Genomic DNA, 25,137 nt, shown 5'->3' with positions numbered 1-25,137 from the left:
GGCATGTACACATGGTCAAGACAATCTCCTGCAATTCAAACCGAGCATCAGTATGGGGAAGAAAGGTGATTTGAGTGCCTTTGAACGTGGCATGGTTGTTGGTGCCAGAAGGGCTGGTCTGAGTATTTCAGAAACTGCTGATCTACGGGGATTTTCACGCACAACCATCTCTAGGGTTTACAGAGAATGGTCCGAAAAAGAAAAAACATCCAGTGAGCGGCAGTTCTGTGGGCGGAAATGCCTTGTTGATGCCAGAGGTCAGAGGAGAATGGGCAGACTGGTTCGAGCTGATAGAAAGGCAACAGTGACTCAAACAGCCAACCGTTACAACCAAGGTAGGCAGAAGAGCATCTCTGAACGCACAGTATCTCGAACTTTGAGGCAGATGGGCTACAGCAGCAGAAGACCACCCGTTACTAGCATGGTGTACCTAATAAAGTGGCCGGTGAGTGTATATAATATATACAGTACGGAAAATAGGTATTTGGTTTTGCTCGTTTTCCAAACTACAAAAAATGGAGAGATTAGTGATGTCACGATACCAGAATTTTGAGTTCGATATCAATACCAACTTTTTTTTTTCAATGCTCGATACCAATTCGATACTGAATAAATTATATTGAAAATTAGAAATGCCCCCCCTGCCCCCCATCAGGTTCGTACGAACCAATTCACATTCCTTTAATTTTATTACTTTAAAAAAGTTTCCATTATTTAAAGTAAATGTGCTTTAAAAATTGCCCTATTCTCATTCCTAACACTGTTACCTGTCTGGCTGTGGTGTGAGGGGTCTTTTTTTTGTGCCATGATCTGTAGTTTTATTCAGTAGCATGTTTTTATGTGCTACTGAACTTGGTGTTTTTTTTGCGTTTGCACTGTTTACCGTTTGTGATCAGGAAGGTGATAATTTTATAGTAAGGACATTAACACTCCAACTATCTGGGGACAATGGGGGTTGTAGTCATGTAACACACCATCTATCAGGGGGATGGGATGATATGGGCTGTAGTCATGTAACACTTCAGCTATCTGGGGGATGGTGGGGGTTGTAGTCATGTAACACACACACACCACACACTTTAGCTATCAGAGGATGATGGGGATTGTAGTCAAGTAACACACACCAGACATCAGGGGGACTATGGTGATTGTAGTAATGTAATCCACTTCAGCTTTAAGGGGATGATGGGGGTTGTGGTCATGCAACACACACTTGTTGATTTGGGCAGCAGGGTAATCAGGCTACAGCCCCCCCCTTCCCAGTCAGAGCACGACCGACCCCTCCTCACCCGCACTGATGTCTGCCCCGGGAGTCTCCTGAAGGCCGGCCTGCCACTCCTCCTCACAGTCCTGTGCTGCTAGATGGCCCCGTCTCCTTCAGCCTCCCCCTCCTCCAGCCTTCTCTTCCGTCCTCCTCACCCGGATCGCGCTGCTCTCTCTCTCCTGCCGCTGACCCTGCTCTGCCCTTTGGATGACCTGAGCTATGCAATGCTATATATTATTGCTGTGGCATTGCATAGATCAGTATCAGTGCTCTGCTATCAGCAGAGACGCCGGGAAGGCGAGTGCGGACCTCGGGCTGTGAGGTGACCCATCAGCCCCCCCGCACTCACATTGCGGGGGTGCCGATCGGACACTTCACAGCCACCTGTCAATCATCCATTTCAATGCCGCGATCACATTACATTGCGGCATTGAAAGGGTAACATGTAGTCATTAGCAGCCGAGGTCTGTTACACATAGTAGCCGACCCCTGCTGCATATAGAGCGCGCTCAGGAGGGTAGAATGCCGCTGTCAGTTGTGACAGCGGCATGTATACAGTTACATAGCCGGCAATTTGAATTTGGCGCCGCCGGGGGCAGAAGCTGCGCGGGACCGAAGACATGACAGGTGGGAGCAGGGGGCGGCACACAGAGAACACGGCCGGTGCTCAGATAGCCGCTGGCCGTGTTCTCTGCTTTATACTTAATGTTAAACTGTGCAATTATGCAAATTAACATAAAGTATCGATACCAGGAAATCCTGGTACCGAATCGTTTTTTGCCCCGAAATATCGATAGTAGTATCGATATTTCGGTGCATCGTGCATCCCTAGGAGAGATCTATAATTGTAGGTACATTTCACCTGTGAAAGACAGAACCTATAAAAGAAAAAATCCTGAAAATCACACAGTATTTCATCACCTACCAACCAGCAAGAAATCTGACTTTCACAGACCTGTAAGATCTTCTTTAAGAAGCTCGTCCTACTCTGTAATATTTGCACCTGTTTGAACTTGTTATTTGTATAAAAAACACCTGTCCACGCACTCAATCACACGGCAACCTCTCCAGCATAGCCAGGACTATAGAACTGTCTTAGTATACCAGGGACAATTTGTAGACCTGAAGAAGGCTGGGATGGGCTACAGGACAATAGGCAAGCAGCTTGGTGAGAAGGCAGGAACTGTTGGCGCAATTATTAAAAAATGGAAGAAACACAAGATGACTGTCAATCTTCCTCAGTCTGGGGCTCCATGCAACATCTCACCACATGGAGTAAGGATGATTCTGAAAAAGGTCAGTAATCAGCCCAGAACTACACAGGAGGACCTGGTCAATGTCAAGGGCATGCAAGGTCAACCTGCTTATGCCAGCACATGTCCAGGCCCATTTGAAGTTTGCCAATGACCATCTGGATGATCCAGAGGAGGCATGGAGAAGGTCATGTGGTCAGATGTGACCAAAATAGAACTTTTTAGTATCAGCTCCACTTGCCATGTTTGGAGGAAGAATAAGGATAAGTACAACCCCAAGAATACAGTCCTAACTGTGAATCATAATGGTGTAAACATCATACTTTTGGGGCTTTTTTTTCCAAAGAAGACCTGATGACTGCACTGTATTGAAGGAAGGATGGGGAGGGGCCATGCATCGCAAAATTTCAACCACGTATTTTCCTCAGTAAGAGCATTGAAGATGAGTCGGGGCTGGGTCCTTACAGCATGACGACCCGAAACACACAACCAGGGCAACTAATAAGTGTCTCTGTAAGAAACATTTCAAGGTCCTATTTCAAGCATTTTGAGGTCCTATTGGGTTCAGTCTCCCAACCTAAACGCAATAAAAATTCATTAAAGGGAGCTGAAAATCTGTATTGCTAAGTGACAGACCCCAAACCTGAAAAGTCTGGAGAAGATCTGTATGAAGGAGTAGGACAAAATCCCTGCTGCAGTGTGTGCAGACTTGGTCAAATACTACAGGAAACATCTGACCAGGAAAATAATAAGCAAAGTAAACTCACCTATCATAATGCCCTGTAGCGCTGCTCCTAGATCCAGCTGACAGCTGCCGGTGTCCTGCAGTTTTTCCAGCTCCAATGTCACGTACCCAAATGAGTGCTTGTCTGCTCAGCCTATCAGTGACTGGGGTGTCACTGGCTCAGCTGGGCCGTGATGTTGCAGCTAGAAGAGCTGGGTATGTGACCCGGTTTCCAGCAGAAAATGACATCTGGTGGCTATCAGCAGGACCTGAGAGCAGCACTACAGAGGCACAAGGACAGGTGAGTTTACATTGTTTATTTTTCAGTACTCCCCTGCCTTCCTTTTTTTTTTAATTTGGTACAGGTTTTTTAATAGGAATTAATGATCACAATGTAAATTAGCGAATATATTTCCATATATGCACTCTCATATGAATGTAGTAAACAATGAACGTCTTTTATACATACAGACTCCTGCTAGATTCAAGCAAAAATATTTTACATGTTTACTCAGGCCCCAAAGAATTAGAATATTGATACATACTAGAAATAAGTAGGCAGTTGTATTGGGGCCCAATGCAGGGTTGTACTTTAAGCACAAAATGGCTTCTTTTCATAGTGTGTGAACCTGTATGGTGCTGTACCAATCCTCAAGCAGCATAATGTTAAGGGTCCTTCTGAAGGCCTGCAATGTTTTTACTATACAGTTGTATCAGAGATCAGGATAACGCTAATGAAGGGGCTCTAGTGGGACTAGTACAAATAAAAATGTTCTTTAAAAAAAAAAAAAACTATAGCAATTAACAAACCAATCTCTGAGTGAAGATTACTGAAATAAACATGGCGTGACAAAAAGCAGTAACATCGCCCTAAATGGCTGACAAAGTGACGGACGACGCACACCGAGCTCCATGATGTGTGCGCCGCCCCGACACCCCCCAGGGAGCGGAGCACAGCACTTGCGGGGCCAGGGGAAGGGAGCAGTGCGTCAAGGGGGGGCCTGCAGAAGCACTGTATAATGGTCGGGGGCCCTCCTAGTGTGCCGCATCAGCGTGGGGAGCTGGGGCCTACCGGAGGATCCTTCGGTGGCCCAGTCCAATGCTGCATACAGCTGTCTGCCTATACACAGTATAGATAGACAACTGCCAATCAGCGGCCGGTGGGCAGAGTGTGTCGTGGATTATGAATATCCAGGACTACCAAGCGCACAAACATAATAGAGTAGACCAGTGATTGTCTGAGTTATTTAGGAGGATATCTATGAATCAGCTGCAGAGAACAATATCAGTTATACTTTATGTTCAGCTTCTCTTAGACAGGGCAGCATAAACCTACTGACAGAGTCTCAGACCTTTTAACGTCGATCGACGGGTATATCCATCATGCAGTTGTTAAGAGGGTACACCATGTGAGCCCTCTCTGTACTGTGATGCTCCCGGTTGCTATCAGCTGGCATACCTCAGCCGTGGGTCAATCGCACAGATCGGCTCCCTGCTGCAAGAACGAAGGGTGCCAATCCGCTCATTAGGCAGTCCAGGGCCTCTGTGATGTTTTCAGGGCTGCCTGACATCTGGAGTTACTTTAGCCTGTCTACAGCAGGATGAAGCAATCAAGCATTGATATTGTGGTGTCCTACCACGGGTGTTGCTGTTGATTAAACCCTTCATAAAAGCCTGTACTTATTGTATGCATGTGGTGATGAAGGTAATGATAAAGTTTCGCCACTTAATGTCGCTGTATTAGATGTATGTACTTAGATACTGCATAGCTGAAGTATGCAAAAGGTTATTGTTTGTGTGTCACATGGATCTGTGAACCTTTGGAATCTTCGTTTCTTTAGTACTATCATCTCTCTCTTTACTTCTTCTATTGCACTCTTAACCCACTCTCAGCGCACTTTAGATACGCTGAGGAAGGAAGTCACATGGGAGACAGGAAGAGTAGGTTAGCCAGAATCCCATATAGGTAGAAAGCAAGACAAGACACAGCTAACAGTTTCTACTCAGTAATGCTACACAGCACTATGCAGTGTTAAACCCCTTTCAGGAGAGGACAAGTCAGAGACAACCTCAACCCATGCCATGGACTAGGAGACTCACAAAGCAGGACAGTATCCACAGACAGCAGCAAGCTAGGAACTGATCCGGATAGAGCAAAGTTGCTAAGGCCTATGAAGTCTATCTCGCAGCGTGGTTGTCAGCAGGAAATCCTCAGCATTCCGCTCATCCCAAGTAACAAGGTCTGGGGCCTTGTGTCACCCTCATCCAAATAAAAATAAATAAATAAACAAAAAATAAATAAACATTTGTTATTGCACGCAAGAATTACCAGCCAGTACAGAGTGTCACAGTTCAATGTATATATATGTATGTATTGATTGATGCCTTCTCTGTACATAGATGACTGGGACTTCCTGTGTTTACTCCTCTTTTTGTTTAAAGTGTCTAAATGCAGGAAGTCATGTGTTTTCTATGATAACTAAAAAAAATTGCAAACATGCTTTATATCACTATTAACTACTGTTAATTTAGATTTTGAGAGTTTGACAGTGATGCTTTAAGGTGATAAGTATTTTTTGCACAAAGTCCCCTGGTCTTGTTTTGGCTAATCTGTACTGCATGGGCCCTAAATTTGTCTGTAATTGCAGATCTGTGTGAATTTGTGCCTGAGGAGGGAAGTTGTGCAAGTGCTCCTAAGTATTTATCTAGGACCTGTATGTTGGCTTCCGACTTGGCCTAGAGACTTTCATCCCCCCAGCTGACCTGTGTGACCCCCAAATAGGAGTGAGAAAAAATGAGGATCTTAACCTGTAAAGGGAATAAACTTCCACCTCAGGGCAGTGACTACAGGACTAGTGATGCAACTTCTACTGGTGACACACCTCTTTTAAATCAGCCAAAACTTCTCCAAAGGGGTAACCCATTTAATACCACAAGGATTTAGAGGCAAAAAGCTTTGTAAACTGCTCAAAGTTTTGAAAGACTCTCAGTAAAATTTCCTATTGCACCACCTTCCTCTCTGTTCTCACAGTTTCCAATCTTCATTGCACCAATGCCATTTTGGGCAATCCTGCCATCTAAAACCGGCCAGATACTGTATTCAGGTGTGCCCTGGGGGAAATGTCCACACCATGAACACATTGGCTCTCCAACCTCTGTACCATCCCTTACAAGAAAAATCCTGGGTGGCCTTGTTACTTGTGACTGTGACACATGTCAGGCTGAGGAGCACCTCAAGTCCCAGCCAGTGCGTCCCAGCAAGTGCGTCATTGCTCTCCCACTATAGCTTGTCACCCCCTTATCCAAGCTGAGCTTCTGAGTCACTACAAATAGCAGTGCCTGGATGAATGACTTCTTCAGGGTTCATTAAATCCTTCCTCTTAGCTGTAATTCTTTATTAACATATACCCAGAAGACTAGAGACAGTAAGACCACTGTAGTCCCATGAATTAAAAAAAATCAAAAAAGACACTGGATTCTTGGGATAGTGCCCTAATCTTTTTCTATAGTTTCCTGCCTATCCCCAAGTATCCCTACAATATGAGGTCCATAAAAATACACACGCTGCACCAACCATACATAAGGTGCAAAAATGTATCACTTGATGTAAAAAACAAAAATCATTAAAATCGCTTGTGTATTATGATTTTTTTGGCCTTTTTATTCATTCATTCACCACAGCTAAGTAAGGGGTAATAGTGGAAAAGAAACTAATATATGATTTTGTACACTACTATGTTTATTCTGTTCAGACTTCTGTAGCTCCCGGATTGCTAGCAGAAAATTATTGGAACGTTGTATTCATATATATATATATATATATATATATGTATGTGTATATATATATATATATATATAATATTGGAATTCTGCAGTGTTAGGCTGGGTTTACACTATGTTGCTCCTATCCATTTTTTTTCATAAAAATTTGCATTTGTGTGCATCCATTTTGATCAGTTTTTTGATTGACTTCCATTATAAAAAAATAATGGATAAGAAGGGATCAGTTTTTTTAATGTACACAAAAATGTAGTTGACCTCATTTTTGTGTCCGTTTTGATGCGATTTTTTCATAATTGAAGTCAATGGAAAAACGTATCCAAACAGATGCTCACAAATGCATCCATTTTTTTGAATCCGTTCTGAGCGCAGTTCTCAGTTTCCCCCAGCATACAGTGGAACCTTAGCAATAGGAGCGTCCCGCTCTGTCTCCATCACTCCCATTTCCAGTAAGTCTATATAAGTCTATGGCGTTGGGTCTCTTACTGGAGATAGAGCTGGTTGTGGCAGGGAGCTGGGATTAGGCTGTATTCCCACGTTCAATGTTCCTCATGGAACAGGGACGGGGAATGCATGTAACGGAGTTTCCCCCGCTGGTACAGCATCTGTGATAAGCTACTGGGAGTGGGGGAACTGTACTCATATGTGCCGTGCTGTAATGACAGCACCATGCGCCGCTGAATCATTACAACGCGGCACATATGAGTACAGTTCCCCCGCTCTCAGCATCTCTCTTATCATAGATGCTGTCGGGGTGGGGGAGACTCCGTTACAGGCATTTCTTGTCCGTGTTCCGCGAGGAACACAGAACGTGGGAATACAGGCTAATTGTGCTTGGAACTCCATTCCTGCTCCAAATTCAGAATAGATGTGCATTACAGAAATGACACTAAGTAGTGGCTCCTTGAGATGATAAACAGCCAATGTAAAAGTGTCAGCAATCATGAGAGGAGCAGAAAGATGTCTGCTTTTCAACTGATCGATTCATTTGTGTGACTTCCCAATTTATCGCTATCAGCTGCACATCTCCTTGGGGCCCCACGATTAATTGTGCCTTATGGAGTTGCGTCTTTGCAAAAGGACCCTTATCAAGTGCACAACAATATGTAACTATAATGATCGTGTCAATTATTTTCGGACTATTGCAAACAGCGGACGTTATTTTTTAGTTGTTTACGCACAGTTTTTCCTTTTATACCGTTTTTACTATTAAATTCAATGGACTTATCAATTAAAGACACACCCATAGGCCAATTAGTCCTCCTAAACTAGAATAATTTCCAAACAGCCATCATTGTACTGACAGGCAGACAGAAAGCAAAATGACGTCCGTCATTTTCAACTTTAAACTCAAAATGACAGACATCATTTTAAATGGAGAGGAAAAACCATTGAACATAGCCTATACAGTATGTGCATATTGTGACTTTTTTATCACTTTTTTTTTCACACGCAAAAGTAGTACATAAAAACGCTGCAAAAAATATGCACACATGCCGTCCCGAACACTAAAAGATTATAAAATAGGGGTCAGAATATGGCAGTTTTAACCCCTTCCTGCATATGGACGTGACGGCACGTCCTGTGGCTGGTAGGGGAGTTCAGAGCCCGTGACTCCTCTGCAGCCTGTGACTCCTGGCTGCTATCAGTAGCTGGGGACCACGGGCATAAGCTGGCGTGGCGGATCGTTATATAGATCAGAATATAGATCCAAATAGAGCAATTTGAAGAACGTCAAGTTTTTAAAAAAAAGGTTTTTATTTTTTTTAAAGCAGTCATATAAAATAAAAGTTATACTATCATTGTAATTGTACTGACTTGAGGAACATAGATAACATGTCAGTTTTAAGTCTGTCATTGTAAAGTATAATTGGTGTCACAAAAAAACTAAGGGCTTATGTGTGTCTGTAGGTGAAAAAATGCAAGCGCTATGGCCTTTTAAAAACAAGGAGGCAAAAATGTAAATGCAAAAATGTAAATTGGCCCGGGAGGGAAGCGGTTAAAAACAATAAAATAACCAATTAATGAACCTTTTAGTGACCTGAAGAATATAGATAAAAACGAACCCCCCAAATTAGATTTTTTTTTTCAATTTCACTTCACAAATTTGGAAAATACAGTTGGTTCTGCAAGCAACAAGCAAGCCCTCGTATAGTTCTCTAAACTGAAAAGTAAAAAGTAAAGCTTAGTGCTAGGATCAAAATCATGATGCCTGAGTAATGTCTAAAAGGTATAGAGATCACTGACCATTAGCCATAGTACAGGTCCACATCTCTACATTTTATATGAAAGCACAAGGAGGAGTCTATAAGACAGTGCTTCCCAACCTTTTTCACCTCGTGGCACCCCTTGGAAAAAAAAATTACCTCAGGGCACCCCTACTAAATAATGTTCTACAAAATAAGAAAACGGTCATACAGTGACTCACAGGTGACGTCTTCTTTGATCTGAGGCGTCACTTTCCCTTTTCCTCTCCATCCAGTCCAGTCCTCCATGATGATTTCTTCCAGATATGTTTCATCTCTTCAGAACCTGCGAGACGAACAATTTAGGCTCTGCACATTTCTAGCAACTTCCTTTCCTTTCTCCCTCCTGTAGGCTCCCAAAGTAACTGCGCTGTTTGGTGTTATGTGCAGTAAAGCGAGTAGGAATGTGGGATGCCCCCTGTATGTAGGATCCCCTGCTGTGCCCCCATGAGCTAATAATGCCCCCAGAGGTGGCCCCCATGAGCTAATAATGCCCCCTGCTGTGCCCCCATGAGCTAATAATGCCCCCAGAGGTGCCCCCCATGAACTAATAATGCCCCCAGAGGTGCCCCCATGAGCTAATAATGCCCCCAGAGGTGCCCCCATATACTAATAATGCCCCCAGAGGTGCCCCCATGAGCTAATAATGCCCCCAGAGGTGCCCCCATGAGCTAATAATGCCCCCAGAGGTGCCCCCATATACTAATAATGCTCCCAGAGGTGCCCCGATGAACTAATAATGCCCCCAGAGGTGCCCCCATATACTAATAATGCCCCCAGAGGTGCCCCCATGAGCTAATAATGCCCCCAGAGGTGCCCCCATGAACTAATAATGCCCCCAGAGGTGACCCCATGAGCTAATAATGCCCCCAGAGGTGCCCCCATATACTAATAATGCCCCCAGAGGTGCCCCCTTTGAACTAATAATGCCCCCAGAGGTGCCCCCATATACTAATAATGCCCCCTGCTCTGCCCCTAAAAACAAACAAACATCCTACTCACCTCATCCGCGCTGTGCAGGCAGCAGCTCTCCTCCTCTTCTGGCTCCATCTTGCGAGCCGCGGGGTCGGGGTGTCCCGCAGGTGTGATGACGTCACATCATCATGCCTGCCGGAGAGGTCACGTCCCGGCCTCCCATAGGCTGCTGGTATGAAATGCCGGCAGCCTATGGGAGGGAATGTAGGAGCAGGATGCTGACACTTCCTGCTCCTACATTATGCTCGCTTTAATGTTCCGCCCGGTCACTGTGCGGGCGGAACATCAAAGTGATCTGTGCATCCCGAGAAGCTGCGCGGCCACAGCTTCTCGGGATGCTTAAAGTGGCAGCGCACATTTCCCACCGGGATCCCGCGACACCCCTGGCGCGTTCTCCCGGCACACCAGTGTGCCGCAGCACCCCAGTTGGGAAACGCTGCTATAAGAAATAATTGGGGCATGTTCTGTTGCATTGTGTATTGTGAAGAGATACTCCATTGCATTGTGGAGGATACAGTGCCTTATCGAGTCGCTATACAGCAGCACATGGAGTGCCGATGGCTTCATAACATACAAGTATGAACGCCTTGTGCCTCCATAGAAGTGATGTTAGATGGAGTAAATGAGAATAAATGGTCTTGTATATACAGTAGATTAGGAGCACTGTTGGTAAGAAGTAAATAAATGAATGATCTCATACATGATCAAATGGTTAAATCAAGTGATTCATTTCCTATGGATGGTGTAGTAGGAATTGAGCATTCAGAGTAGGGGATACTGATCCCCTGTATGTGTTCTGACCTCAGGAGCTGGTGACAGATATGTGTATTACAAGAATGGAAAGGACGTGATTGTGTGCCAAGCAATGACTGCATTTGCCCTAGCGGGCAAGGAGAGAAATATGTGTGCTAATGAAGAGGAGATGAGAAATGTATGTGTCTTGAAATATCTTCTCTCGGGTCTTTCAGAGTGAAGATATTGATGAGTGGGACGATGCTGCTCTTATTAAATCCTATGAAAAGGCTGTCCAGTCTTTCCAGGTACCTAACGCCTAGCTGCATTTACCTAATCTTTTCTTTTTAAGGGGAACGCATATTTCATTCTAAGATTTTAAGTGAAAGATGCCTGTTATACATTATACCCAAACATTCTTAAATAAGAAGGCTTCTGAAATGATTTTTTTCCTTACACTGACATTTATTTTTTCCTTACACTTCTTGAATTCTTGCTCAACCTGGGAGATGTCACATAAAGCCTTGAGCATTTTCCAAGTTGAGGCTGAACTTAAAACTTGCATTTATTCTATTGTAAGGAAGACAGTGGGGGAAAATTCATCAAACCAGCCTACGAGTATACAGGTATAATAAGAATCCCTGCCCTGTGCGCTGTGCTAGATTTACTAAGGCTCTATAAATCTGGCCAGCCTGAGATGGGCGCCAAAGTCTCTGGTGCAGTGTTGATTTTTTTTAGCATGATTTACACCTGCTAGCAGGCATGAATTATGATAAATCAGACATAGGAGGAGGCCATGCCTCCTCTCCACCTTGCCACTCTCCTTTACTTGCCCTTTAGGCAAACTGGGCGCGCCTGGAGAATACTTACAAATTTTCATTTGCTCATAAATGTAAGATATTAATGTTTTTGCCAGGTGCAGTGTTGATAAATCTGGGTCAGTATGTAAGAAGGTAATGTACATTTTCCACCCTCCTTCACACTTGCTTTCATTAACTAGTTGGGTTGGGTTTTTAACATTCTTGTGAATTGTCTCAGTTTGACTTGTAGTTGATGGAATGCCTAGTTGTATTTTACTGACATAAAAAGCTTGTTCATTACTGCCTTTATAGGCCCTTGTTCAGCTAGACATGGAAGAGCCCAAAGGATAAAGCCTGCCAGGGATTAGGCAGTTGTCCCTTACCCCCTGGCGATCTCCATATCCGCCTCTGGTTCCTTTATTCTAAATAAAGTTGCGGGTATGACACGTTACCTGCGTCTCTATTCATTCTCTATGGAGCCGCCAGATAGAGCCAAGTGCTTTACTCGGCTCTCTTCATTCACTCTTCAGCTCTATTCAGCTCTATTCATTCTCTATGGAGCTGCTGGAGAGAGATGAATACAGCGCTCGGCTCTTTCTGGCAGCTTCATAGAGAATGAATAGAACTGTGGGTCATGTGCTGTGCCAGCGGCTCTATTCACAACAAAGGAGCCATGGGCCTATATAGAGATGGGTATGGAAGTCGGACAGCCCCCCCCCCCACACACACACACTATCTCTTACTTGTCCCCCATCCTGTGGATAAGTTAGTTTTAAGTTGGAATACCTTTTTAAATCTATCGCTAGATCCTATATGCTTAAACTCATTCTTATACAGACAGTATAATACTGAAATTTGTTGATTATTATTTAAACAGCACAAGAAATTTAGTACAGTGGTGCCTTGGATTTTGAGCATAATTTGTTCCAGGACCGTGCTAATTCAAATCAACTCTTAAACCAAAGCAAATTTTCCCATAAGAAATCATAGAAATGCAGACGATTGGTTCCACACCCCAAAAATAGTGATTTATTATTCTGAATAACATGTAGAACAGATGAAACAAACATTCGGAAACACAAGGGCTGACAGAGACTGCAGAAAGCATGAAGGAATGAGCAGGACAGATGTGGGCACATACATGCAGCACTCTCTGTCCGGGGAGAGAGGGGTTACAGCTATGCAGAGATTTCCTCCACAGTCCTGTCCCCTGATGTAAGCCCCAGCCTGAAGGGGATCTGCTGTGTCAGAGTACAGTGCTGTAGACCCCGCCATGCAGGCCATGCCCCTCCTCCACTCCCACTCCCACCCAGTACAGGGAGCTCTTAAACCAAAACGCTCTTAAACTAAGTTACTCTTAAACCAAGGTACCACTGTATTTCATCTATGCAGGCCTGATAAAGCTCAAGAACTTTTTTTTTTTTTTTACATGAAAAGACAACAGTATTAAGATAGGCGCATGTTTGGTGGGGGCTGTATTACAGATTTTGCATTGGCACCCTGAATCCTCGAGTTATGCCTCTGTTTGGCTCGATTTAGAATATTTATAAGTAAAACATAACTGGGGTTCTCCTACCTCAGTGTAAAATAAAGCTAAACTTCCCACTCAAACCAAATACCTTACTGTCACTCACTTGAACAAATTATTGCTAGGTAGCAGAGGTGCAGTATTAGAGCCCCATTTGCTGCATTGTGCACATTTCTGTTACCACCATTATTTGTTAAAGGCAGACCAGGAGCTTACACAACTTCTCAGCAGTACCGAAAAAAACAGGACTGTGTACTGCTAAAAAGTGCAGCTTATAGGTTCCTAGGAATTCCATAACTTAATAGCAGGGAAATAGACAGGGAGTGTCTGCGCAAGCAATACACACTCCAGAGAATGTACACATCTGCAGGTTCATCTATATATCATGGACATTGATGCTGGAAGATTGCAGCTTTTAATAACACAGCAACCACAATGTTAAGTTGGTGAGCAAATGTAGATCTATGCAAATTTGCTAACATATTTTGTAAAACACTTTTTTTGTATATTTTTTTAAACTATATCACTCCTTACCCTCTAGGATATGCTTAGGTGCAGTGATAAAAACCGGAGGCAAGAAGGAGCCACTGCACTTAGTGATACCCAAAAAGACTGCCAACGAGAGGCACCTAGAGAGTCAGAGTGGGAGAGAGATGGCCACAGGGACCACCCAAAAGACGAGGGGGAGAAGTGGTGCAAGAAGAAGAAGGCACAGCCTCCTCCACCACTCATCCACCCAACTACACAGTCAACTTCTCGCTCTCTTGCATCCAAAGTAAGTAACACATCTTAAAATCTGTGTTTTATATGAGGTTTGATTTTTTTTTTATTTTTTTTTTTAATTAAGAATTACACTCCTACAGTCCTATTTGAGAATGTTAGAATCTTTTGTCAAATTACAAATTAAATTGTAAAACTGTAAATATCATTGTTTATTTGCAGAACATAGCTTGCTTTTACAGATTAAGTTAAAGAAAAACCTGTCACCCCCCGTGCCGGGGTGACAGGCTCCTGACCCCGTTAGAGCCCCCTATACTTACCTAATCCCGCCGGATCCCGCTTCTGGATCCGGTCGGGTGATGAAGATCTCAGCCACTGCAGCCCGGCGCGCGCGCTGAGAGATGAGTCCAACGCTCATAGAGAATGACGGAGCGCTGGACTCTCCTGTCATTCTCTATGGGTGTTGGACTCATCTCTCAGCGCGCGCGCCGGGCTGCAGCGGCTGAGATTTTCATCACCCGACCACCTCCAGAAGCGGGACCCGGCGGGATTAGGTGAGTATAGGGGGCTCTAACGGGGGGCGGGAGCCTGTCACCCCGGCATGGGGGTGACAGGTTCCCTTTAAGGGTGCTGAGATCACTTTTTTTTTATAATGGAAATGAGCTCCAAAAAGCCTCATGGACGCAAACGCAAAGCTATGTAAATCTTGGGCTTCTTCCAGCTGCCTGTAGGGCTTGTCTGAGCTGTGAAAAGCCCAAGTGCAGACCAGTCAGTGAGGCTGCTAGAAGCTCAGATCTCAGTAAATGAAATTAAAAGTAAAGCCAAGCGGATGTCAGCCTCTCTCCTGTCTCGGCCAGAGATGTCAGCAGAGAGCAGTCTGTGTCAGACTGAAAATAACATTTCCTGCAGGACATACAGCAGCTGATAAGAATTGGAATCTTTCTGACACCAATTGATTTGAAAAAAAAAAGATTTTCTCTGGACAACCGCTTTAAGCTTGGTGGTGGTTCCATTATTTTTAGGGTTGTGTGGCAGACAGTACCTAGGGCCACACTCCATTTTTGCTGTACATTTAACATATCCTTTCAAAGGGGGTAAAAAAGCATGGTAAAAGTGGATGCAGTCGTATGCCATCCTGCAGCATCAGTTTTCCATTGACTTTCATTATGAAAAAAAAGTTAATGGAAAAGGATCCTTTTCCTTTTGTTTTTTTATTTTTAACATGCACAAAGCCATGGTTGACCAAGTTTTTCTGTTAAAATTTAATGTTCTATAGTGGATACAGTGAAACGGATGCAAAAATACAGTGTGAACCCAGTCTTACTGGAAATATTGGGGGAAATTTATTAAGCGATCCTATAGTAAGATTCTCTTTGTTGCCCATAGCAACGAATCATAGCACAGCTTTTATTTTACCAGGGCAATATGAGAGATTAAAGCTGAGCTGTATAATTGGTTGCTATTAGAGATGAATGCAACTTGAACATGCTCAAGTCCATTCGTTTGACATTTGAATACTGATGGCTGAAGAAGTTGGATGCAGCCCCAGGGAGTCCTGGAAAACATGGATACAGACAGCTATAGGCTATAGGCTTACAGGAATCCCTAGGGCTGCATGTAACTTCTCCCACCGGTATTCAAATTCCAAACTATCTGACTTGAGCATGCTCGAATTGCGCTAATCTTTGGAAAACAAAGAGAATCCTACTATAAAACAGCCTTAAAACTCCTTAATTGTGTTGATAATGGGTAGAATTCTGATGGCTAATGTCCTATATCCAGAAAAGCAATGAAAGCCAAAAAGTAGTTAGATATTACAACAAGACTTTATTATCAGCCTTCATCTACTGAGTTAGTAAAAAAATGTTCCAAATGATATAAGAATCTAACAACGGGCACTTCAGATGCGCTCAACATTTATGAAATAAAAAAAAAATTGGTTCAAAAAGTTGTCAGTGGGTGCACTGCATCTGTGCAAATCTTGCTACCAATATTCACTATGTCCCTCTTGGTCTTTAGCAATGCTCTAAATATATAAATCCATGTTTTCTACTCCTAAGCACAGTGGGGGGGAATTTATTGTTGAGTCTAATAGCTGACTTTTCTATCTAGTTTTAGCCATTTGTATTTCTCCTTGTTCTTAGTGAATTTATCAAAATTGCACACGTCTTTATTGCACAAAGCTTAAAAATTGCGCACAGCATTTTTGTCTAAAAAAACAGTTAAAATGTATTCACTTGGTCTGGACTAGACATAGGACTGCGCCAGTAGGTGCGAATTCCAATTTTTTTTTCGTGATAAAAAGGGCGCAAATCCTGGATTACGCAAATATTTAAGTGAATACACAAAAAAGACAGATTATAAAATAAAAAAAAAACATGAAACCTGGGCAGATCACCCAGCTCGCATCTCCGCCTGTGCCATAGACTTGATTCTCTGGTCAAGCAGATTCCGCCATCTACCTGAAGAATGAATGGGTTTATTCTTTGGGTGGACGGCGAAATCTGCCTGTGCATAGAATGGAGATTCCTGCGGCCGCGAGCGGGGGCGAGCTGCTGAATCCGCAGCAGGTGACCCGCCCAGGTTTCCTAGTGTGCACGTACTCTTACTCCACATGAATTCACATGGGGTGAGGTTGGGAGAACAAGAAGTCAAAGCTGTTGGGAAATAATGGCTGATCACCCAAGCATTTGTGAAAACATGTTCATGCAGATACCATGACTGCTACTGCACCAATTATCTACAACTTTTTAAACACAATGGGGGAAAAAAATAACAAAATATAGGATATGCTTAAATAAGGAGTATTTATGACACCTTCACCAATATTTACAGATATTTACAAATTAAGTAAGTTATGGAAATTCATGCACACGGTCGTACCGTTCGTTCCCTATGTCGAAATTGTCCAGTACAGTCCAGAACCTTTGTCGGTCTATTAGCTGTAACCAGAGATAATGTATAGTACCAATCAATCAACTGTACACCATGATGGCATTGACAACCAAGCTACTCCGTCCCGTGTCGGTCTACGAGTATAGTAGTCAGTCAAACCAATCACGTTTTATGAAGTATTAGTCAATACAATTTACAAAATGCCTCGCCCAATGCGTTTCAGTAACTAGTAACCGTGACCTCATCAGGGGCGCCGAGGCTAGTTATGGAATGTGACAGTATGTATAAGTTTAAATACAATACATGGTACTCATAACAATCCATGAAAGATAAATAACATGGCACTCACCCCACTTAGTCTTCAGATAGTTTCTTTAATTCATATAGAACAAACACAGCAGACAGACATGGTGAGAGGACGCCATCAGCGTAGCAGCTACAGCTGTTTCGTACCTGTACGGTACTTCGTCACGGCTGCTACGCACGCAGTGGACTTTATTTCTATACATAGAGCACCACCCCGAAGCTTATCATTAGACTACACCGTCTGCTGTTACCTATATTCCACTGTGATCATTGGATCTAGTAGTAGTGCCGAACTCTTCTATCCTTCTATACTTTGTGTCACATGGTACACATAACATTAGAGGACTGTAAAGCATTTGCAAGGCACAGCAATATGGCTACTCACTATACTGATGTCAGGAGCAATCAGAGGGATAGTCCTAGGTAGCAGTGGCTACAGTAGACCAATGTCCCCTCAATGCTCTTATTTCTATGTGAGTGCACAATGTTCCTAGGGATATCTGCCCAGAAGGAAATAACATACAGTGGTAAGTATTCTCACAGTGTAAGCTAAGGTGCATACTGTGTGCAGAATAAATGAAAGAGCTTACATTGCTGTCCTGTGCATGTAGAATGATCCTCCCGCGGTCCTGCAGTGGCAGATAGACGGAAGCGCTCGAGGCCGCACACTCTAGTTAAGGGCCGCGCGGTCACGGCGTGTCTGGCGTCATCGGGCCGTTTGGGAGCGCGCCAAGCTCCTGACACTCCCCATGCACGCCCATCGGGGAGTGATCACTCTCTGTATGTAAACAGAGTAGCGATGTGCCTGGCTCACAGCGCTCTTGCGTGCCCGAGGACAAAGCAATATGCAGGAATGATGAAGTCCTGTATTGCATGGAGATCTGCTTATTGGAGGATATTACTGGTAAGTGCGGGCAAACTATAGTGCGGTTGGCCACTGATTTATATGGTCATGAGGCTATCAATAATGCAGGGGAATACAGTGTATTCTGAGTCTGATAATGTTACATTTGTGGGTGAAATGTAAATATACTTGAATGAACATGACACTACATGATAGTGTAAGGGTAAGGGGGAGGGAGGGGAGGAAGACCAAGGAGTACAACGTGGTGATGGGTGGTTGATACACGTTGGGGGTCTAAATACTCCCTAATATGCCCTATCGTAAGGTCCCTATACCTAGGTGGGGTGGCCGCCCTAAAAAGGGTGGTCCCACACTGGAACCTAACCTAATGTTCTCATCGGGACCAGCTCCACTGACTGCAGAGGGTCCACTAGGCCCTTCCCTGACTACCTAGGTTCAGCTGGTGGTACATGGAGAGGGGTGTGACACTTCACACCCCTCTCCATGTACCACCAGCTGAGCCAAGGTAGTTATCTTATCCTAATTTATGATGGTGGTATCGGTATACCAGTATTGATAGCCACACATTTATTCCTTATAGGGTCTACTGTAGCCACTGCTACCTAGGACCATCCTAGGTATAGTGAGTAGCCATATTGCTGTGCCTTGCAAATGCTTTACAGTCCTCTAATGTTATGTGTACCATGTATTGTATTTAGCCTTATACATACTGTCACATTCCATAACTAGCCTCGGCGCCCCTGATGAGGTCACGGTTACTAGTTACTGAAACGCATTGGGCGAGGCATTTTGTAAATTGTATGGACTAATACTACATAAAACGTAATTGGTTTGACTGACTACTATACTCGTAGACCGACACAGGACGGAGTAGCTTGGTTGTCGATGCCATCACGGTGTACAGTTGATTGACTAGTACTATACATTATCTCTGTTACAACTAATAGACCGACAAAGGTTCTGGACTATACTGGACAATTTCGACATAGGGAAAGAACGGCACGACGGTGTGCATGAATTTCCATAACTTACTTAATTTGTAAATATCTGTAAATATTGGTGAAGGTGTCACCTTAATAAATACTCCTTATTTAAGCATATCCTTGTCTGTAGTGCTAGGATTTTTGGAATCATCTGGTACTTAGTGTTACATACCACACTATTTGATATATTTTAAACACAATGGGGGACATTTATTAAGGTGTGCAGCGGCCATTTTCTGGCGCAAGAGGGACCAGATGCTAATAAATCTATTCACCCACACTTGTTTTGTGTATAAATGTTTGCACCAGACATGCCAGAATGGAGGGGGCGGGCCCTGCGGTCGACAAATATAACATTTTTCCTGTGAAAAAATGTGAAAGAGACCTACGCCAGCTCTGATCTGGTGTAGGTTTCACTACATTCATACACTGGTGTGCATAGGATTTATGTTGAGGCATTATGCCACTACATAAATGCAGTAAGCCTTGGCGCTGCTGGGACATTTATAAGCGAGGTGCAAAAAACACAGGGCTTAAAGGAGAAGTCCAGCAAAAAAATTTATTTAAGTATTGTATTGCCGCCCAAAAGTTATACAAATCACCAATATACACTTATTACAGGAAATGCTTATAAAGTGCTTTTTTCCCTACACTTACTACTGCATCAAGGCTTCACTTCCTGGATAAAATGGTGATGTCACGACCCGACTCCCAGAGCTGTGTGGGCTGTGACTGCTGGAGAGGATGATGGCAGGGGGGTGCTCAGTGTCCCTCCAGTGTCCTGTATCCCTCAGTGTCCCCCTACCATCATCCTCTCCAGCAGCCACAGCTCTGGGAGTCGGGTCATGACATCACCATTTTATCTAGGAAATGAAGCCTTGATGCAGTAGTAAGTGAAGAGAAAAATGCACTTTGTAAGCATTCCCCGTAATAAGTGTATATTGGTGATTTGTATAACTTTTGGGGGGCAATACAATACTTTAATAAAAATTGTAACCGGACTTCTCCTTTAATAAATGTCCCCCAATATTTTCAAGAAGATTATTTGAATTGCCCTTTGTCTGATTTTCAGTGGGGGAAGTTTAATTTTTCTAACCCTTTACTTTATAGAAGAATGGTTATATATTTTTTTTTTTGGAGTGCCCCAAACAATGATCTGACTGAAGTGGAAGAATGCTGAAAGGAAGTACGCACTATGGCCCAGTGGGTAGCGATATTGCCCTACGCTGGGGTCTGGGTTCAGTTCCCCCCAAGAAAAACATCTGCAAGGATTTCATATGTTCTGGTTGGTGGTGTGAGTTTCCTCCAGGCATACTGGTTTCCTCCCACACTCCAAAAAACATAGGGGGAGATTTATCAAAGGGTGTAACATTTAGACTGGTGCAAACTTCCCACAGCAACCAATCACAGCTCAGCTTTCCTTTCACCAGAGCCGGAAACTGAGCTGTGATTGGTTGCTGTGGGTAGTTTGCACCAGTCTAAATTTTACACCCTTTGATAAATCTCACCCATAGTGATATGTTAATTTAGAGTTTAAATTATAACCCCACTGGGGACAAGGACCGATGTGAGTAATGACAATTTCTGTTGAATATGTAAGGAAGGGTTAGCTGGCTACAAGATACATTCAGAGACTTCTCATTTCTGCCAAATATTTTTTTCTACTGGAAAATTAGATGTAAAGTGTTACATGTTTAATAAATTTGTCATATTTGTATAGTTGCGGAGATGGTTTAATTTCCTTCTACTTACAAACTCAATACAATACTCAATACAATATGAGAGCAATGAATGCCTTAATATGTTTTGTGTAACACTGTATGGCATTTTATTTTCCTTTTTACGTTCATCTTTGTCTTTATTTTTAGTGGAAAGTGGGAGACCCTTGTAGTGCTGTTTGGTCAGAAGATGGCTGTGTCTATCCAGCTACAGTTAAATCCATTGATAGAGAAACAGGAACCTGTGTGGTGCAGTATGACGGCTATGGAAATACTGAGAGGCATCAGCTGGATGAAATAGTGTCAGTGGGAAGTAGTGGGGATAGCACCCCACCTGTTAAACAGGTGACTAAATCTTTCTTGTTAGACTTGTCATTGTCATCATCTGCCTATGATCCCTTTCCAGAAATATGTATTCCTCTTCCTCACCTACTATATACCTGACTGATCACACATTCCATCTCACAATTCCCTGTTCTGCCAACATTTTACCCCAACACTTTGATGAACCTTACTAAACCCATGACATCTACTGGCATTTAACTGAATATAGATATTTTTCCACTGTCTGCTTCAGTACTGATGAAAACTGTTTTGGCCTACTGTGTTTTGAAGACATTTCATCCAAAGTGTTGATAATAATATAATTCTAGTCCCGTTGTCACATACATCACAAGACCCATCTTTCCTACTATTACCACTATGATGATTCATTCTGTCGCTATTACCTAAAAGGGAACCTGTCATCACTTTCATGGTGCCCGAGCCAAGAGTTGTAAGGGCGGTCCCCAGCAACTTCTTCCTGCACCACCAGCTTTGATTAATTGATCTCTCCCTGTTTGGGTATAGGGAGACACTTATCAATCAAGTCTGATGGGCAGTTAGAAGCAATCACAACAGCATGAAAGGGATTATAATTTCCCTCTAAATGTATGGCTCCTCCTATATGTCTGCTATATAGATGACACAAAGACCAATGATTTGTATGCTTTTTTAAAGGGATTATACAGGCTTACAAAACATGGCTGCTTTCTTACAAAAACTGGATTAAAGGGGCAGTTCAGAAAAAAAAATATTTCAAATCAACTGGTGTAAGTAAGTGCCAGCGATTTGTACTTTACTTTTAGTAAAAAAAAATCTCAAGTCTTTCAGTACTTATCAGCTGCTGTATGTCCTGCAGGAAGTGGTGTATTCTTTCCAGCCTGGAGAGCAGGAGAGGTTTTCAGTGGGGATTTGCTACTGCTCTGGACAGTTCCTGTCATGGACAGAGGTGGCAGCAGAGAGCACTAAGTCAGGCTGGAAAGAATACACAATTTTCTGCAGGACAAACAGCAGCTGATAAGTACTGGAAGACTTGAGATTTAATAGAAGTAAATTACAAATTCTTTGGCACTTTCTGGCACCTGTTGATTTGAAAGAAGAAAAAGTTGACGAACTACCTATTTAATCTTGCCCTCACTTTTGCAGCTTAGTTCTGTTCAAATGAATGGAACTCAGTTGCAATACCACACACAACCTGGGGAGAGTTGTGTGCTGTTTTTGCAAGAAAGTAGCTGTGTGTTTTGCTAATTCTGGATAACCACTTTAAGCTGGAGCCCTATTTAATAATTATATAATAGGCCTAGAGTAAACCTCAAAATTAGATTTGGGAAAATAGTTAACAATTTGTGCACTTGTATTGTGGACATTTAGATTAGATATATAAATCGTGTCAACTTTCCACTTCTATTTACCTTTGACAGACCATAGCAGTTTCTTTTCCTGATGCTTTTAAAGTCACACTGTTGAAAATATCTTCTTATACCTTCCAAATTATATTACCTGACCAAGTATGACTAATATACCTCTTCCATCAAAGTGGTGTATTGTAAACTTGTTGGTTTTTATTTTGCATCAAGTATCTTTAATAGATTTATAATTTTTTTAATAAAACCTACACGTGCACCATCTCTCATATTTTTTTTTCTTATTTAGTGGAAGGTTGGTGACCGTTGTTCAGTACAGTGGTCTGAGGACGGACAGCTATACTCAGCCGTTATTCGCTCTGTGGATGAGGTGTTGGGCACCTGTTTGGTGGTGTATGAGGGATATAAGAATGAGGAGGAGCAGAACTTGGCTGATCTGATGCCTCCATCCAGTGTCCACGCACGCACTCGCGGCAAGAAGCAGGCGAGTCCTGCACCTCTAGGATTGGACAGCTCAGGGGTACACAGCCTGATATGTGTGGGGCCGAATGGGGTTTGGTGTGTGGAAACCTTATAGTTTACAGTGGGATTGAGAATGATAGAATGTCCTTTTGCAGTCACTGGGGGGGCTGACCTTGGTTAGACTAAACTACAGAAAGCAAAAGCCTCACAAATGCTGCATAATAGACTTAATAAAGACTTTTATGTAAATTTCCACCCTTAAACAATATTTTTGTTCAATTTGAAATTGTTTGCTGGAAGAAGGGCTATTCCCATCCTTAAAAGTCCACAGGATAGAATATAACAAGTTGCCCGGAAGGTGCCTGAGTGCTGGGATCCCATTAATCAGAAGAACAAGGGAAAGGTGTACCCCCCAAAAATGAATAAAGAACACCATACATATGTGGCTAACTCGCTATTCATTCACTGTGGGCTTTTGAATGTTGCCAAGTGCTGAGCTGATTATGTTTGGAAGTTCCATAGACAGTGAATGAAGTAGTGACCATGTATTTGTGCTGCCACTCAGGGGCAGACACAGACTCCAGAAGACCCCTGTACAAAAATTGTGTTTGGGCTCTGCCATAACTGTGGTAACCCGGAGCAACTAATTTCTGCCCAAAGTAAGGTAGAATGAGGTGTTCCTAGGTTTGACTCTGTGGTGTGGTGTATTTAACTCCAGAAGCCTCTGTAGAGCCCTCTATTTTGTTTAGTAGCTTTCTCAGCTCTGCTACACCCATGTCCTAACATGTGCTTGTGTATTTCTTATCTGTATAACAAGAGTGAACAAGAGATCTGTAAGGTAAGCCTTGTATTCTTGGTACCAAGACAGAACTCCTATGATTGGGCCAAGAGTAGAGATGAGCGAACCTCGAGCATGCTCGAGTCCATCCGAACCCGATTGTTCGGCATTTAATTAGCGGTGGCTGCTGAAGTTGGATAAAGCCCCAAGGCTATGTAGAAAACATGGATATAGTCATTGGCTGTATCCATGTTTTCTAGACAACCTTAGAGCTTTATCCAACTTCAGCAGCCCCAGCGAATTAAATGCCGAACGATCAGGTTAGGATGGACTCGAGCATGCTCGAGGTTCGCTCATCTCTAGCCAAGATCTTGTGCCCGAACTCCACCCTTCTTCTGGAAGGAGTGAAATTCCCTGGTTAGGACTAGTGTAGTGTTTGGCTTTGCCAGGTGACAGTGACCACTGTTCTCAGTCCACCTTCAGGTCTGGAAATTAGAAGAGAAGCAAAGCAGCATCTTTACTCCCAGAACTACTAAATTCCTTTGGTAAAGGAGCCTGGATCATCTGTTTGGGACCAGTGCAAGAGTAAGTGATCTACTGGATAGAACCCCCAAATGCCAGAGGACTTCTCTGAACTTACCAGTATACCAAAGTGTCCCACTCCAGTTCAAGCTACTGAGATACCCTTCTCTAATTCTGCCATTCAAAAAACTTTAGTCATTAGGTCAACCCTGCTACAGAGACCTTCTGCACAGGCACGAGTGTATGTGAGACTCTCAGCTCTGCCTAACCTATTCCTCAGTAAGCTGGTCATAAAGATAGAAGAACTGAGAGTATCAAAGTGTTATTAGCTGCCTCAGAACTCCATTTGATCACTAAACTGAAAGCTACCACAGATCTCCCAATTAACTCCTTGTGTTGGATCATCCTGACTGCATATTGCCACCTTATGCAACTGTATGGGCTGTTCCAAAGTTTTACCTCAAGTAAAGTGCCTTATTGCTTTCATCCTACAAGTGTGTGGACATAACTTACTTCAAGGTACATATTTCTTTGCATCTCCTTTGTGTGTTGAGAGGCTGGGCCATCATAACATCCTCGGACCCCAACGTGACAAGTAGGTTCCAGTTAGGCCCCAGTTGCACCATAACACCCAGCAACCCCTCACGGTACACCAGGATACCGTATAACTTATTCCTATTGCCACTCTCATGCCTTTAAGGCATACACACACAAATGATATGCTCGTCCGGATACCTGGGACATGTGTCCTGCTTTCCCTGGAGGACCATACAGAAAAGCCAGATGTCAGGCCCACCAGAGGATTCTCTGGTGGGCTCTGATGTCTGTACTGTACTGCAGTCGGAGCAGGCTCCAGTGTTGGACTTGGGGTACCTGGTGCCCACCAGTAAAAGTGACACTG

General features: G+C 43.3%; 1 protein-coding gene across 2 annotated transcripts in view; it reads left to right on the top strand.

The window, feature by feature from the left end:
- LOC138785892 (survival motor neuron protein-like) overlaps positions 1–25,137 on the top strand; it is a 44,982-nt gene that overhangs the window by 4,866 nt on the left and 14,979 nt on the right. Inside the window, exons 2-4 of one of the 2 annotated variants that reach the window (XM_069962346.1) lie at positions 11,211–11,282; positions 13,844–14,077; positions 20,940–21,134. In XM_069962346.1, the coding sequence (XP_069818447.1) occupies positions 11,211–11,282; positions 13,844–14,077; positions 20,940–21,134 (501 nt within the window). The remainder of the gene's footprint in view (positions 1–11,210; positions 11,283–13,843; positions 14,078–20,939; positions 21,135–25,137) is intronic. The other variant, XM_069962347.1, reaches the window with a different exon arrangement.

The sequence above is a fragment of the Dendropsophus ebraccatus genome, chromosome 3, assembly GCF_027789765.1.
Source record: "Dendropsophus ebraccatus isolate aDenEbr1 chromosome 3, aDenEbr1.pat, whole genome shotgun sequence".
Lineage (NCBI taxonomy): Eukaryota > Metazoa > Chordata > Amphibia > Anura > Hylidae > Dendropsophus > Dendropsophus ebraccatus.
This window is presented reverse-complemented; position numbering and strand designations above follow the sequence as displayed.